Source organism: Euprymna scolopes, chromosome 14 (assembly GCF_053919585.1).
Source record: "Euprymna scolopes isolate OS-2025 chromosome 14, ASM5391958v1, whole genome shotgun sequence".
Lineage (NCBI taxonomy): Eukaryota > Metazoa > Mollusca > Cephalopoda > Sepiida > Sepiolidae > Euprymna > Euprymna scolopes.
In genome coordinates this window covers 111,151,371-111,170,349 of record NC_136495.1, presented here as the reverse complement: position 1 = coordinate 111,170,349, position 18,979 = coordinate 111,151,371, and the positions used below count along the sequence as shown (strand labels likewise).

General features: G+C 34.8%; 1 protein-coding gene across 1 annotated transcript in view; it reads left to right on the top strand.

Moving 5' to 3' along the window:
• LOC145293218 (calpain-9-like) overlaps nucleotides 1-18,979 on the top strand; it is a 161,496-nt gene that overhangs the window by 126,767 nt on the left and 15,750 nt on the right. Inside the window, exons 11-15 of the mRNA XM_080139759.1 lie at nucleotides 117-265; nucleotides 3,185-3,402; nucleotides 7,818-7,848; nucleotides 9,712-9,823; nucleotides 14,229-14,290. Of these exons, the coding sequence (XP_079995885.1) occupies nucleotides 117-265; nucleotides 3,185-3,402; nucleotides 7,818-7,848; nucleotides 9,712-9,823; nucleotides 14,229-14,290 (572 nt within the window). The remainder of the gene's footprint in view (nucleotides 1-116; nucleotides 266-3,184; nucleotides 3,403-7,817; nucleotides 7,849-9,711; nucleotides 9,824-14,228; nucleotides 14,291-18,979) is intronic.

Here is an 18,979-nt window from a genome sequence, read left to right as displayed (position 1 = left end):
TTTATTTTTTAATTGGTTTTTAAAAAGTACATTAGAATAAAGGGGAGATAATTGCAGTTTGTTTTATATGAATTGCCAATGAGTTAATGCATTACATATTTGCTTTTTAATTTCAGGTCTTTACTGGACAAATCCTCAATTTTATGTTGAACTGACTGAAACAGATGCCGACTCCACAACTGGCTTTTGTACGATGATTATTTCGTTGATGGAGAAAGAAGCGAACAGGAAACAAAAAATTGCCATCAATTTAGATGTTTATCGGGTAAGATTTAGTATACACAAGACAGTTCAAAGATACAAAGACGTATTATTATCAAGTGTATAAATGATAGTAAACATGTATTCGAAGCGGCCGATCCAGACTAGTTGAAGAGTCCCACAGTTGAGACAAGGGCGATTATTTAGTCTTACTTAGTTATATAACTCAATATTTATAAATTAATACTGGCATAAACTAGAATTTATTTGGTTTGATAAAATAATGGTCTGTGTCCGTTGCATATCATAACCCCTTACCTACCTTTCTCCCTACAAGTGACCCACTTACTAACCCCATCAACAGGCTTACTCATGACCTCATATCGGATGTAGCAGCCGCTGAAATCTACCTGCTATTATTAAAAATTGATATGTTTTTGAATAATGTCTTGTCAGTTACGCATGCACATAAATTTGATTAAATAAGTTATCAATTCTCTCTCTCACTCTCTCTTTCTCCATATATATATATATATATATATATATATATAAGAAATTTAAAAAAGGCGAAGGGAACGAGGTGTTTACTGCAGCTTTGACCTTTGACGTTACCTTCAACAAATTCTGAACCACACGCCAAGGATCTGAACCAGGCCATCCATCCATCTGAAGGGAATAGGAAGGGTGTCAATACCTCTCCATGCCCTCAACCACTGACCAGTCGACTTGCTGCAGTTCATTTGGGCCTTTTGATTTTTTTTTTTTTTTTTTTTTTGTACTGTGTGAGCGCCTCTGTCATCGCCTTGATGTCTCAGAAGTACAAACAGTGATGTCATCAGCGAATACGAAAAACTCTGGCTCTCGATCCACCAGGTAGAGCGATCCCATGCAAAACCAAACTCGCCTCCTCATGCTTTAGCTTGCGAAGTAGTGGCTCCAACACACGGACGTGAAGCAGAGGAGACAGCGGGCAGCCCTGACACACGAACTGGGAGATGGTGAAGGACTTCAAATGCTTTCTGATTACCTGTGACATTGCCGTTGGTGCACAGTATAGTACGGAGATCCATTTGCAGAAGCCTGATTTGAATCACGCAGTCTCTAGAACAGATGCCAGAAAGCAATGGTCGACCCTATCGAAAGCTTTGGACTGATCCAAATTGATCAGTGCGGCTTCTATGTCATCTTCTATCCTTCTCTCAAAGATCATATGGATCAGTTGCAAGTTGTTTTGAATCGATCTCCCTTTCACAGCATAGTTCTGTTCTGGTTCAATCAAGTTGCCGATAACAGCAGTTGATTCGATATGTGAATTTGACCAAAATCTTTAGCTTTATGTTTAGCAGAGTCATGGGTCTGTCGTCATCTAATTCTTCCCTGCCATGCCTATCCGATTTCCTCAGCAATGTGACCACTCTCTTGATGACTTGACTTGGTCAAATGGTTAAACACATCCATCAGAATCAGTATCAAAAGCCTTTGCTCTAGAAACGAAGCCCGATTCACTAATCCTGTGTGTTGTAACAGTTAGTACATCAGCTGTAGATCTCGCAGAACGGAAACCACATTGCATGTCACTGAGCAAGTTATTTTTGCCAAGGTGGTTGACCACTTCTCTGTTTATCACAGTTTCTAGCAACTTGCCTATCCTTGTTTTATCGTTATTTCCATGGCAGGTGCTCGTCTGAACTCCAATCTCTGGTCCCCCCTCACCAATCTTTCACGAAAAACACCCGTCTAGCTGAATCCACTGTGAAAAATTTCCCCCACTCTATATCTGTGCCTAAATCAAAACGCGATTCCATGAACAAAGCTTCTTTCTTAGAACTGCACGTCTGTGGAACTCTGTTCCGTCTGCCTGCTTCCCACCGGACTACAACTTGGATGTCTTCAAGTCCAACGTTAACAAATTCCTAATGAACCGCCCCCTTAAGTAAACACTTCATCAAATCTCCACACTAACGTAATGTACTTGCAATAACCTTTATCCCTGAGTGGCTTCCGGGCCTTGATAAGTGGTGATTACTGTGTAAAAAAAAAAAAAACAAAAAAAACTTACTCATGATATGCAGGGGACTGATTGATCTGTACTGAGAGGGAGATGACTGATTTCCGGAATTTTTAAATACGGGCAGACCCCGTATTTAAAAATTCTGATGAAGTTTTCTAGGATGTTGGGAAGTATTCCTCCTTAAAGCAACGTTTAAACAGCTTTAGAAGTATGGGAGCTAGTTCTGGTTGAAACTTTTTGAGCACTATGACTGGAATGCCCTCAGAGCCAGTTACTTTACTGGAATCAAGGTTTTTGATAAGCTTGGCAACATCACATACAGATATTTGTATGTTGCATGTAGAATAATAACCCTTCATTCTTGTTAGCTACTTACATCAAGCAGCTTCATGCCTTGTCTAAATGATTATCGGACATGTTCTTCTCCGATCAGAGTCCCTACTTACTTGCCTTCCTATGAGAGCTGAGTTAGACACAAGGTCTGTGTTAAATATGGAAAATCTCAGCTCTCTGAAAAGATACATTCTGGATTAAGACAAGAAATTTTTATAATTTCCTCAGTCTACAAGGATTTTTATCACACTAAACAAGGATAGGAAAGATGGAGTGTATTAACAGAACAGATGCTACACTTTGGTCGTAGACAAAAGGTTAATTTATTTAGTAAAATAAGAATATCAATGATTTCATTTAACTTAGACATTACGCCCTGTCTGTTTTTTTTTTTGGGGGGGGGAAGTGGGGTTCAAGATAATTCTTTTAACAGCAAAAATTGTCACCAAACTAGACTCTTTTGCCAAAATACCACATTCACTTCATGACTTTAATCTTACTTAAAAGATCTCCGATAGTGTAAGAGTCTACGAAAAAAATTTCTCCAAAATTTATAGATGCTATTTATAGATGTTTTTTAAATTTTGTTGTCTGATGTTATTTTTTTTTTAACATCAATTTTCCATCTTTTGCTTTCAGCTGCGGACCAAGTTTCCTGTTCATTTAAACCAGAAAAACAACCACCAACTTTCGATTCGCCAAAAGAAAGAAGCGGACATTTACCAATACAACCGAGAGATGACAAATCACTTTAATATCGCCCCGGGTATATACATCATCATCCCAAGCACGTTTCAACCCTATCAAGAGGCAAAGTTCCTGCTCAGAATCTACACGAAAGCTCGAATCACAAGCGGGTAATTTAAATTCGTTTCTCATGTCTTTAAAATTACACCGCCATGAAAAAAAGTGCCTCATTATTTTTTCAAATAGTCCAATTTTTACCGTACCAGTTTTCGCAAAGGGGGTAAGGGTTCGATCATGTCTATGATTTGCAGGTGGGATAGCCCGGCATTATGAACATGCACGCATGATTAGAGCAGGCAATCAATCAATTTCTTTTTTAATGGAAATTGCTCGAGACAAGGCATGAAGCCATTTGATGTAAAGAGCTAACAAAGAACGAAAGCTGATTATTGTAAATACAGGAGATGCCTATTGACCTTAGTCTTGAAAAAACCAAGGCTGTAGGTAGAAGAAAAACAGTGAGCAGGAAGAGAGTTTCACAACCTTGCAGTCCTTGGAAAGAAGCTACTGGAATAGGAAGCTGTATTTCAATGAGGTATTAAAACAATAAGTCAAAGGAGTTGGAACAAAAAATACATGGAAATAGATCAGACAATTCTGGGGAACACATGCTATAATAGTATTTGTAGAAAAGACTAGCAACATCACGTTTATGAGAGAGAGAGAGAGTGAAAGAGAGGTTGCAGTGAAGAAGAAAGTGTGGGCCAATCAAATTACAGATACGTTTCGGCAATTTATCAAGAATCTAATTAAAGGATACTCTAACTTAACATCTAAATCTGGCCCTCAACATCGCCATGGGCATGGAGTGTGTGCCTACATTTACGATGGCTTTCAATGTGGTAGGGATATCTCCAGAGAAGACCCTAATTTACCTTATATGTGCTTCCAGGTTGCAGTAGCTTACACCACTGCATTTATATTTGCCCTCTATCGCCCCCACAACAGTGGGGTTACTATCTTTAAGAGTAAATCTGAGAAAATTGACCACATACTGTCTGCTCATCCTTCGGCTAACATTCACATTTGCGGTGACTTCAATGTCCATAATGTGGAATGGTTGCCCCACTCAAATAAGACTGATGACAAGGGGAGGTTCTGTCATGATTTTGCCATTGCCTATGACCTCACTCAGATTGTTCACGAACCCACCCATGTGCCTGATACTACCGGTCAGTATGCAAGCCTTCTAGACCTTTTTCTCACAACTTCCCCTGAGCTATGTTCATGTTCCGTTCTATCCTCCGACCACACAGTTGTATCAGTTAAGATATAAATGAAATGTAATAAGTCTTCAGATGTACCTCTCCACCGTACTGTATATCGATACTCTATGGCTGACTGGGATAGCTTCCATACATTCATATCTGATCTACCTCTGCATTCCATGTTTAAAAAGGGTGTATCCTCTATAGTATCAGACCTGACCGAATAGTTAATTGTAGGCATAAACCGATTCATAAAATCCAAAAAAATTCCAACAAAAACCTAACAGCCAACCATGGTTCTCCCCTGAATGTGCTGCTGCCATTGCGCACAGAAATCACTTTTTCCATAGCTACCAACATAAAAGATGTACTGAGACTAAAGCTGCTTTAAGGACTGCCAGCAACCACTATAAAAGAGTAATAAAAAAATGCAAGAGAGCTATATGCTCAGTCAGTTAAATCCAAAGTAGCTGAGCAGCAGCTAGGTTCCCACCAGTTTTGGCATATAGCCAACAGGATCCTGAACAGAAGCATGCGTTCTATCCCAACCATCATCAATGGACCTGAGGTCATCTCGTCAGCATCAGACAAGGCCAAGCTATTTGCCAAGAACTTTGCAGCTAATTCTACCCTTAGTAACGAAGGCCATCGACTTCCCGTATGTCCTCCTATAACAGATAACATGCTATGCAACATACAAATATCTGTGTGTGAGGTCGCCAAGCTAATCAAGAACCTTGATTCCAGTAAAGCAACTGGCCCTGACGGAATTTCAGTTATTGTGTTGAAAAAGCTCCAACCAGAACCTGCCCCCATACTTACAAAACTGTTTAAGCGTTGCCTTAAGGAGAAGTACTTTCCAACACCCTAGAAAACCTCATCAGTATGCCCTGCATTTAAGGATTCAGGCGAAAAATCATCTCCCTCTCAGTACAGACCAATAAGTATCTTGTGTGTCATGAGTAAGTTACTGGAATCCATATTAAATAAAGAAGTAGTCAACCACCTCAGCAGAAACAACCTTCTTAGTGACATGCAATATGGTTTCCGCTCCGCAAGATCTACAGCAGATGTGCTAACAGTTATATCTCATAGGAGTAGTGAATCTCTTGACAAAGGCTTCCTTTCCAGGGCAATTGCTCTTGACATATCAAAGGCCTTCGATAAGGTATGGCATAAGACCCTACTTCACAAGATTTCCAGCTACAGTATCACTGGAAATGTTTTCTCAATTATTAAATCATTTCTCTCCGATAGGTTCATAAGAGTAGTGGTTGATGGGCAGTAATCAGAGGCCCACAATATTAATGCTGGAGTCCCTCAGGGGTCCATCCTGGGCCCAACTCTGTTCCTGATCTCCCAAAACATATACTTAAATCACTTGTTGACATCTATGCTGATGACACGACCATCTATGGCAACACATCAAAGGCCATAAATGACAAAGTTTTCTCTGATTCTCTCTCCTCTGATCTTGAGCGCATGGTACAGTGGGGGAAGAGGTGGCTGGTTACTTTTAATACATCCAAAACCAAGTTTCTATCTTTACATCATCAACGCTCTGATCCCCATCTGGCATCAATTGAAATGGATGGCTCTCGTCTTGGGGGAGGCTCCATGTTTTGACAAACTTCTGGGTTTGACCTTTACTCCTGATCTTAAATGGAACATGTACATCAGGTCTGTTGGCAAGGACACTGGGAAAATGGTGGGATCATTTTACCACTCCAGAAGATATCTCACTACTGATGCAATTCTCTATCTATATAAAAGCCAGGTATGTCCAAGGATGGAATACTGCTGCCACATCTGGGCAGGAGCTGCTAAAAGCAGCCTATCCTGCTTTGACAGAGTACAAAATAGACTTTGTGACTTAGTGGAGGATGCCCTTTTCTCTTCCCTGCAGCCTCTCTCCCACAGAAGAGCCTGTCTTTTTTTTATCATTATTTCCATGGCAAGTGCTCGTCTGAGCTCCAATCTCTGGTCCTCCCTCACCAATTTTTCACAAAAAACACCCGTCTAGCTGAAACTACTGCCAACAATTTTCCCCACTCTTTATCTGTGCCTAAATCCAAACGTAGATTCCATGAGCAGAGCTTCTTTCTTAGAAGTGCACGACTGTGGAACTCTCTTCTGTTTGCCCGTTTCCCACCTGACTACAACTTGGATGTCTTCAAGTCCAACATAAACAAATTCCTGACAAACCGCTCTCTTAAGTAAGACATCCTATCAAATATTCAATACTAATGATTACTACGATACTATCTCATTAATTACTGTACACGCAATAATCCTTATCCCCGAGTGGCTTCCAGCCTTGATAAGTGGTGACCTCCTTTAAAAAAAAAACAAAAAAAAAACCTTCGAATGGGACACAGATCCACCAGCCCAAATATAAGGATACTACTCCATACATGATCTGATGATGGATTTGTAGAGATAAAAAAATAGCCTTGAGCATGAGAAAGTGTTTAGAGCGATAGAGAGAACCGATTTTACAAGAAGCAGAAAGAGCAATGGATTAAATTAGGAGGATCTAAGAAAGATTTGATGAGAAACAAAGATCAAGAAGTTTTAGAGTCGATTTCAAGAAACACGCCTGTGATTGAAAGACAATGAGCAATTTGACTGATTTTGATGACCATAGTATTGGAAGTGTGGAACATTCGGTGATCATCACTGTACTGGGCAACATTGGGTCTCCATGCAAGTATATAAGAAAAGCGAGAACAGAGGATATTTGCATATGGACCTTCCATGCCTTATAAATAGTAATGGATATGTGTCCATACTGTGTACACATATATGTATCTGTATGCGCTCTTCTAATGTTCATATATGTATATGTGTGTGTGTGTGTGTGTGTGTGTGTGTGTATGTTTAAATTAATGTTCTAATGTATACATTTATCTTTCTTCACCCCCTCCCTTAATTTAACTCCTTCCTTTCTCAATATTTTTCCTTCATAACGGACCTCATGCTTTGACACCTCCTCTTCCCCCTCCTTCATAGACAACTCAATTGTGCTTCATCTTCCTCCTACTTCTTTTTGACGTTGTAATCCACAATGACCTTCTTTTGTGTATCCTCTGTTCTCGCTTTTTAGAGAAAATGGGGTATCTTTGAAAAATGCGACATTTTCAATTAAAAACACGCACCAAATCTCCATTATACGAAGATAACATGTAATCAGAGCTTTCTGCATATTAATCCAAATTTTTATACTTGTTTGTAAATAAAAAAAAAATTAACGTTTTCTTTTTAGGATAATATTCAGTAAATAGTTATAAATGTTATCTTTGTCTATTTTATTTCAGGATTGTTGATAAAAACCCTACAATTCCGATGGTAAGTCAAACTTATATATATATCTATATATATTTCAGGGTAGTTTATATATAGATGATTTGTATGATTTTTACAACAAATCAACCCTTTGGGGGGATTTCTTTAATGTCTAAATATAATTGAAGCATTACTAGAAGGCTAGACACAAGGTCAAGTGTGGGTTTGATGAAATTGTTTCTGTGGAATGAACTGGATTCGAACTTGGAACACCCAGATTTTCAGTTTGTGTTGTTAACCATTTAGCCACCATTATCTTAGGTGTTATTCTCACAATGTTTCGGTTGATGTATAACCTTTAATCTTCTTCAGGTATGTCTTGAAAGTGAGTCTTATTAATGAATGTTGGAAATAATGTTTTTGATTTTTTTTGTTTCCAACAAACCGTAGCTGTTAAAATTCAAAGCGTGTGACATGTTTATGAAGCAGAAAGACCACTAAGTCGTTTCCAATATTTTTATATTAAATTAATACGCCTGAAAAAGGTGGAAGGTTATACATCGGCCGAAACGTTGTAAGAATAACAACTACGATGAGAAAAGTAGTCTGAACATTCCAAATAATATATATCATCAATCCTCATCTCAAAAATTCAGAAAAATAATTGGGTGAAAGTGCACTGGGGGACCACCTGAAGACTTCTTTGATTATGGGGAGGTTGAAAATAAGAAAATGCCTTTCGGAATAAACACCCCCAACCTCCCGATGTTAAGAACAGCTTTCGGAATAAACACCCTTTGCAGGTTGGACAACCAGTGCTCATTGACTGTTTCGGATGGTCCCCCAGTGCAATTTTACCAAATAAGTAAGTTAAAAGGATAATGCAATGCCAAATAGGAACAAAAACAATTTATAGAATTATAATACTGATCATGAGTGTGTTTAGCTAAAAGTAAAATAAAAAACTACAAAGCAAACAGCCGCAAAGTCGGTATTTTCTTAATCAGTATTGCCCAGGATGAATTAGACCTAAAAAAAAAAGAAAATTTTTTTAAATATGGTTCATATTTTCAATCATTTTCAATCTTATGTACTAATATGCAAAGAAAAAGCCGCCTCACTTAAAAATTATTAAACGCTATCTCCAAATTTTATTTATCGTTTATGAACGTTCTCTTCGGACTATTTATCTTCAAAGAAACCTGGAGAGCGTTGCTTTAATAGTGCTCTAGAGGACTCCTTTTTTTTTCAATCTAAATAGATGAGGAGAAAGAGAGGGTTGGATAAGCCAGAGCTGGAAAACAAGGATGAAAAGAAAAATATAGAAGGACACATAGAGAGAGGTATAGAGAATGTTTAATAGAAATATTTTATACTTTTAAACCTTTGTTATTTTTTTATTTTTGTTGTTGTTGTTTTTAATGACTTGGGACAACGTCGGGTAACCATGCTAGTACATATATGAAGTTATTTGATTCCTGAATACTATATAACAGAAACAGATTATAGTTAAAAAAAGTTATCGTTAAAATGATATTCTTGTTATAACAGGCATGATTACATACATGCACACATACATGCATGCATGTATATATTTATGTATATAATACAAAAGTACATACATATATGCATATTTACATGCTTACACACATGCATACATACATACACGCATGCTTACATACGTGTACACACACATGCATACATTCATACACATATGCTTACATACATGCATGCTTACATATGTGCATATATACATGCATGCATGTATGTTTACATAAATACATACATACACACATGCATGCATGTATGTTTACATAAATACATACATACACACATGCATGCTTAAATACATACACACATACATACATAAGTATGACATTTCTTACAACTAATGCTATGCTAAATGTATTAAATATTTATTTAAAGGCTGACGGACCGACAGAGGAGCCATTTGAAAGACTTTTCCGTGTTTATGCCCGTGATGAAAAAATGGGAGCTCGAGAGATGAAAAGATTCCTAGCTGATTTCTCGTACAAAGGTGAGTTGCTTTTAAAAATGGTTTTATGCCCATTTTTTTTTTTTTACTGATCCCAAAATGCGGGAGCCATTTAAAGACGCTTTCTTCTTCAGCAAAAATGAAGAGTCGAAGCAAGAAAGGTCTTTCATAGCTTACATTTTATCAGAACTCTGATATTCTTTTAGTGCAGTCAACTTTACATATACAATCAGCTCCCCAGCCCCAGCAGGATGGAGTAGAAGTGAAACGTCCATTCATCTTTTCTTCAAGTCTATCTCTCTTGGTTTTCCTTGACTCTTTCTTGCAATCGGTATTTTAATTCTGTAAATTGACTTTTCTTCGCATATTTCTCAACCCAAATATAATTTAACGAATATACAAAAAATGTTTATATTTTTATTTTCCTTACAAACTTGAAGTTATACAAACAACCATTGTTGCATTCCAAATGCATTCTTTGCTCAAGCATTGCTCCTGACCTACATTTCTCTACCATTTCTATTCAATATTTTCATAACTTAAGACAGGGAACCAGCAGACCAACTTCCATCATGACACTTGCAAAAACATTTAGACAAGATTTTCCAACTAAGACAAAAACATAAAACAAGCCTGCTACTGAAATATCCCAAAAGAGTCACCAGAAATATGCCAAGACCTTCCCAGGAATAATGAGCCAACCAACAGTGCTAAGTATATTCTGGATTAACTATCCCAGTCGCCAAGCTAATCAAGAACCTTGATTCCAGTAAAGCAACTGGCCCCTAAAAGTATAGATATGGAAGCCACTATAGACTGGCTGAAAAGAGGATCACTTCACTGGAATTCATAATCAGTAGAAAATAATAATGACTGCCCAAGATCAAGACTTGATGATCAATGCTTTTAAAAAAGATGAGCGTTGTTTGTGAAAGGACCTGTACTTGATGTTATTACAATAAGTGCAGGTTCATGAGTATGAATCACTTGACATCCAATTGTAAAGTTCTGCTGGAGGACGGCTACCACACAATGCAACACAGTGTGTAAATAATTTTGAATGGCCAGTATAGCAGCAAGTCCTGAGAACATATACCAGAAAGAACAGCTGGAAATGTCTTACACTATTCCCTATGATTATGCAACACATACAGCTACATACCTTGACACAGTAATATGGGACAAGAGGGAGAAAGTAGCAACCTTAGTAGAGGTTAGTATCCCCAATGACGCTTGTTTAAACATGGCTGAGAGGGAGAAGCTAACAAAACCAACGTCTTATATATGGCATGAAAAGAAACTGGAATAATTCCAGTAATTATGGGAGCAACCGAGCTCATAAAAAAATAATTTCAAAAACTACCTAGCAAATATACCCGGTGAACCAAGTACACGAGAGATACAAACAATTGCATTTGAATGGGCGGTTAGAATCTTAAAAAAGATCTCTCAGTTGCTGAATTCACTTGTCTTTCTGCTGGTGTCTGTTGTCTCTCTCTCAGATGAGAGAAGTTATTCTTGCCTTTTTAGAATTTTTTAGAGGCGCCTAGAGGCTTGCAAAAACTAAGTTTTTTAAATCGAGCCCTGATTGGTCAAAAATTCATATTTTTGATGAAGAAACGTGCTTTCAACTACGTCGGCCATTTGTCAAGCATCCTGCCTTTTTGACGCAAGAGGTTTGGTGTGGGTGAATGCAGTAATTCCCGCACAAATTAATTTATAAATTTTAATGTGTGTGTCTCTTAGAAAAATAAAATAAGAAACAGCACACCTTATAATGATCTGCGTGACCAAAAAGAGTATATACTCCACCTCTATATCAAAAAATTACTGTAGTAAACAAAAATCTTTTCTTTTTTTTTTTCATGTATGCGAACAAGGTAGTGAGAGTTATTTGTTGTTTTTCTTAAGTGTTGCATTTTATTTTATTTTTATTATTATAAAAGAATCTACGATATTTAACTGAATATTTAAATGTTCTTGAGTCTTGCATTGTATTTTATTTTTTTATTATTATAAAAGAATCTACGATATTTAAATGAATATTTAAATGTTCTTGAGTCTTGCATTGTATTTTATTTTTATTATTATTATAAAAGAATCTATTTAAATGAATACTTACATGTCATCGATAATATGCACCTTTTTATACTTACATAGCAACGAAAACCTAAATAAAATTGGTATATAAAATAGGTTGACATGCTGTAAAACCCAACAAAATAAAACAATGTTACCTTGTAATTTTGAAAAATACAATGCTTTCTCTAGCCTTTCCATTCTTCTTGACATTTTACAATCATTTTCTGTGGTACAACGGATTTTTTTTTTATTATTATTATTATTATTATTATTATTATTATTATTATTATTATTATTATTATTATTATTATTATTATTATTATTATTATTATTATTATTATTATTATTATTATTATTATTATTATTATTATTATTATTATTATTATTATTATTATTATTATTATTATTATTATTATTATTATTATTATTATTATTATTATTATTATTATTATTATTATTATTATTATTATTATTATTATTATTATTATTATTATTATTATTATTATTATTATTATTATTATTATTATTATTATTATTATTATTATTATTATTATTATTATTATTATTATTATTATTATTATTATTATTATTATTATTATTATTATTATTATTATTATTATTATTATTATTATTATTATTATTATTATTATTATTATTATTATTATTATTATTATTATTATTATTATTATTATTATTATTATTATTATTATTATTATTATTATTATTATTATTATTATTATTATTATTATTATTATTATTATTATTATTATTATTATTATTATTATTATTATTATTATTATTATTATTATTATTATTATTATTATTATTATTATTATTATTATTATTATTATTATTATTATTATTATTATTATTATTATTATTATTATTATTATTATTATTATTATTATTATTATTATTATTATTATTATTATTATTATTATTATTATTATTATTATTATTATTATTATTATTATTATTATTATTATTATTATTATTATTATTATTATTATTATTATTATTATTATTATTATTATTATTATTATTATTATTATTATTATTATTATTATTATTATTATTATTATTATTATTATTATTATTATTATTATTATTATTATTATTATTATTATTATTATTATTATTATTATTATTATTATTATTATTATTATTATTATTATTATTATTATTATTATTATTATTATTATTATTATTATTATTATTATTATTATTATTATTATTATTATTATTATTATTATTATTATTATTATTTACTCACTCAGGATTTTTCACACAAGTCATTATTAACGATTGCTCACTGGTCATGGAAAGTGGTGTTTCCTTGGGTCTGAATGATAACAAGTTTTCTCAGATTTTCAGCATTGTCCATTTTGTTCATCAGCCATTGCAAATCATTTTGCATTATCGTAACAGTCATTTACCATTGATTTTTCACTAGCAGCGACTATTAATCTTTTGAATTTGAGCATGGCATTAAGCCTCCTCAATGTTCCAATATTCTCCACACCCTTCCAGTGGAGGCCCTAATCTGTGTTTTCTCTCCTCAGTTTTTTCATCTTCCTTGACCCATCACGGCACAATCACGTTGAGACACCAGTTCTTGCCAGATCATCAAAGTTAAGCGACGATAAGCCTGGGCAGCACCAGATGGGTGACCATTTGGGAAGGCTAAGCACTGTACGTACCGTGCCGAATCATTGAAATTTCCAGGTTGCTATCTCAAGGAGGGAGATGCAACCTGAATCAAGATGGAAAGCAATGGGAAACTACCATCTTTACTTGTCTTCCCACGTTTACCATGACTCTACAATTTGAAATCATGGTTGCTGACACTGTTAAAATAGCAGGGCCACTGTATGCATGACTATTCACAAAAATTGCTTGTGGTACAGGGTGACAAAAAAAAAAAAAAAAAAAAAAAACTAAATGGAAGCCATCTAGAACATATGCTGTAGAACGGAGAAAAAAAAAAGGGGCCAAAGACCCAAGCGTTTTGATGTGATGTTTTGAATATAATAAACTAGTCATGACCAAAGTTTCATTTCATTCGGACAAAACACTAAGAAACGAGGCCTAATTAGAGTTGGGGCCCGTTTTTTTAGGGGGGGGTCACCCTGTATTAATCGAAACTGGTGACACCGTATGCGTTTTTTTTTTTTTTTTTTTTGTTTTTTGTCTGTTTTTTTCTTTTGTACCCAGTTATCAGTTTATGAAATTTTAACAGTTTTGTTTTGGGGAAGGCACGTGTGAGATTTCTGTTTTTAATTTATTCATTAGCATTTAATAATTATAACTAACATTTAATTACAATTAATTATTATTTTTAATTTCATTACATTTTTATTTTCAGAGTTCAAACGAGAATTAAAGTTTTCTTTGGACACTTGTCGCAGTATTTTAGCCATGATGGATGTATCCTTTACTGAAAAAAATTACCAACGTCTGTTGATAGCGTCTACCTGACTCAAGCAGTGCTTGAGTCAAGCACACTCTTCTTAAAGATTTCAGGTTTCTTTAATTCCTTCTATAGGTACCTCCACGGCGATGTGTAAAACGTCAGTAGTATATATTTTAATAGTGACGTCATCATTTCGTGTGTTTGTGTTAATTTCTATGGATAAGCGTTCGTGTTATAATTATTAATGGAGTAACGCTTTTTTTTTTTTTTTTTTTTTGCTATGGATAAAAAATAATATGAAACTTACCTTTTTGTAAAGCAAATACATTTTTATTAACGAACTACACAGACTAAAGTTAATAAAATCAAATAAATTTTAACGTATTCTGTTGACACATGTATTTAAAAATAGTGTTCCTTACAAGCCTCCGTACATCTTTGAAAAAAAGCGCCAATCTCTATCAATTTAAATAATAAAATCAAAACGAATTTTTTTAAGGTTGATTTTGGATTTACAATTTTTATTATCCCAATAGTCTTATATTCTTTTATATGAATATATTTTTTATTATTGGAAATCTATTATTAAAAAAATCCATTTAAACTTCATATCACGTAATATTTGAATTTAATATCGTTTAAAGCTTTTTAAAAATAATCATTTTTTAGAATTGTTTTTTTTTTTTGTTGTTGTAATTCGAATAATTATATTACTGAGAAAAAATATCCAGAAAATGATTTTTTTTTTTTTTTTTTTTTTAAACATAATATTGAATTTATGTCCAATTTTATTTACAACTTTGAGGTAAGTGAAATAAATAACAGGATTTTATATATATATATAAAAATTACTATTTTTTAATTATTTATTATTATATATTATTATTTAATTATTTATTATATATTATTATTTATTATTTTTATTATTATTATTATTTGAAAAGATTTTAGCTTTAAAAAATGTTGAAACTTTTATCAACCCACATTTATTTTGCTTAGTTTTCGGACCATGAAATATGGGGGTGGGGGGTAGAACACCTAAAAAACATATTTTCGCTAATATATTTATCGGAACCTACTTTTAATGTGTAAGTTTATTTAATAATGATTGAATATCGAAAATGTCAGGAAAATATGATTATTTGATTTTTACTAGATTTTTAAAATATGGGTGTGTGAACGGAACGGCTTAAAAAACGTCACTACATAGGAACGTTGTTTTTATAGCGAATTCTTAATAGGATGCTATAAAAAAGGTATAATCAAGGACCAATGTCTGAGGCTAAGAAATTTATCCTAACACATCAATGACAACTGGCTGAGAGAGAAAGAGAAAAAGAACGTCTTACCTCTTGCAACAGATGCCGTCGGTTGCGACCTCAGGTATTAGTCCTTGTGGTCCCGTAATAATTCTTTATCAATACAATAATTGATTGAGAAAGAAAAAACAAAGGAACTACCAAGACGGTGTCCCAATAGTAAATAAGAGAAGAAGAAAAGAAAAGGAAAGAGAAGAAAAGGAACAACTTCAGACACGGTGTGAACCGATTGTAAAGATGGGGGTAAAAATTAACACACAAGCTAGTCAACCCATACAATTTTATAGAAGGTTTAGGGTCACATGATTTATCCATTAGTATAAAAAACAATCACAAAGGGAAAGACGCTTTCGCATCCATCTCTCAAAACCCGAGGTCATTGAAGGTAGGAAAGATTTTCTTATACACTCCCGTCTCAAGAGAAAAAATAAATAAATAAATAAAATAAATGAATAAATAAATAAATAGTAAACAGTGAAGTTGTCTGAGTACATTCTAATACAAATAACTGTTAATTTTGGGTCCAAACACTCAAAATTCTAAATTTAGATTCCCGGGACATGGATCCAACTTGATAAATTGAACAAATCCAAGAAAAATAAGTTTTAAGGGGTCGAAGCAAAACCCCCCCCCCAAAAAAACTGAACCTTCAGCCAATCCCTGGTCCAAACATTCCAAACCAACATAAAGTGTATTCAGACATAGGGCAAGCTTCGTAATCGGTTTTTGTCAAAATTTGACTGCCAAGCCGGCTGAACTGCTAGTAAATAAATAAAAATAAAGGATAAAGAGAAAAGGAAGAAAAAAAAATGGGAGAGGTAAATAAATAATTACCTATTTTCTGAGAGTGGACTGTTAGTGAATTGAATGTAGGCAATTCCAACAGTACCAATTCTCACCCTCTGGGGGAACTTGCTGAATACCTACGCAGTTGAAATGGTACCATTGATTGCATTCATCACAGCATATCATTGGACTACCATTATCCGGTAGAACACATCCTGGGCAAATACATGCATGTTCAGCATCATTTAATAAATTATCCACCATCATATCATGGGATAATGAAGGATCCTGGTTGAGGCAACTTCCACACCGCCAACTCTCCTCTTCTGGTGGAGGTCGATATAGACCAACACAGGAAAAATGGTACCAGTCATCACAGCAGTCACAACATATCATGGCACTGCCATTGTCTGGTTCACCACAATCAGGGCAAATCCAACCAAGCTCTGTGCCCTCTTCAATAGGGTCTTCAAGTACAGATGTACAGCCATTCAGATTGTCATCAGCATTCCCCATCAAGGAATCAAGTCCATCAATGGGTTCTTGAATAGACGACTCCAAGGGATAGAGGTGCTTCAGGGAATGAACTTGCAAGGAGCCATCTCCTCGTTTTATCTGAGCAGATCTCACCAATCCGTCATCTCCTGTAAATAGACGTGTGACCCTACCCAATGCCCAAAATGGTCGAGGTTTGTTAGGGAGTTTGATTGTGACTACATCTCCCACACAAACAACTGGTGAAGTCCCTCCTTGTTGTCTTTGAGCATGCTCTCTTATACTAAGCAGATAATCTTCATACCAAATTTTCTTAAATCTTTTTAATGCATCATTCCTGCAATTTAAGGACTCTAAGAGTTGTTTCCGAGAGGGAGGTTCTAGTTGATAAATACCCTCCCCATCCATTCTCAAAATCAAACGAGGGTTTACTACAGGGCGTAAAAAGTGATTTGGACTTATTATTTCCAAACTTGAGTCAGATGAACTTCTGTAAGTCAAGGGACGGTCATTTATGGCATTTTGTACATCAGAAATAATTGTCAGGAGATCGAAATAATCATGACTAGCTCGTCCAATTAATTTATACAAGCAAGACTTGATGGTTTTAATCAGTCTTTCCCATACACCTCCATACCAAGGAGAGTGTACAGGGATCTTAACATGCTTGATTTGGCATGTCCCCAATTTCTCCCTGAATTCACTGGAAGCAATCACCTCATGAATCATGTCACATCCAGCCACAAATGACTTAGCATTGTCACTATAAATATGCGAAGGAATCCCATAAATATTTGAAAATCGAATCAAGGCCATTAGGAATGAGTGAACAGACATATCCTCAATCAGTTCTAGATGAACTGACCGTACCTCCAAACAAGTAAAGACCAGGATATACATCTTCACCCTCTCCCCACCTCTCAGAACCCACAGATGACCCGTATAGTCTACTCCTGTGTGCAAAAATGGTCTTATCATATTCACCCGATGTTTAGGTAAATCAGTCATTTTGGGATAGGTAAATGGAATAGAGTTAAATTTCTGGCACAAGGAGCATCCTGATAAAATTCTCTTTACCGCCTGCCTACCCTGGGGTATCCAGTACCCAGATAACCTGACCTTATTCAAGGTAGCAGGAACACCCAGATGCTTACACTGGTGGTGACAGTCCAATATTATGAGATTAGTAAGATGGTGATCCTTAGCAATAAGCAAGGGATTAACTATTTCGTATTCATATACAGAGACCTTCCCAATTCTTCCCTTGGATCGAATTAATCCTTCCTTATCCAAAAAAAGGTTTAGACTTCCCACTCTCGGTGGTATTGACCTACCTGAAGGATTTTGTAAGTATTCTAATTCCTCCCAGAAGGATTGTTTCTGCATTACTTTAATCAAGTGTGTCCGAGCCATCTTACCAAAGTCGGAGTCTCTTTTCCTCAACCTATTAATAAACTTGAACACACATGTGGTGACATTTAATAGTTTAGACAATGAAGAATATCTATCATATTGCACAACTGGCTCCTCCTGGCTGTGCGAAACAGCACAAACCATCGAAGATACAATCTTTTTGCTTTCTGGGCTCAAACAACTCAAAGGATTTTCAGGCCAAGAAATCGGTTGGTCTCTTAGCCAAGACGGTCCAGAAACCCAATATTCCAAATTGGCCCTCAGTTTAGAGGTAGGAATACCCCTGGTGATAAGGTCAGCGGGATTCTGTGCAGTAGGCACATATTTAAACTGAATGGCCACACCAAATTTAGACATCAATTCAGCCTCCCATTGACTAATGTCCTTCAATCTATTCATGGCAAAAACATTCTTGCTATTAGTCCGCCTTGTGACCAACCAGGATAATACTATTTGTGAATCAACTGCAAGAAATACCTTTTTGAAACTTACATTAGAATAGGCCTTCAACAAAGTCGGAAGGCACTTGATGGCCAAGAAGGCCGATAAAAGCTCCAGAGTTGGTAAACTCTTTGATTTAAGAGGCGCCACCTTTGCCTTGGAAAAAAACAGAGATGAAACCTTCCCCTGGACTGCATATGCTGCAAATCCATATGCCCTTTTGGATGCATCACAAAACAGAAATAATTC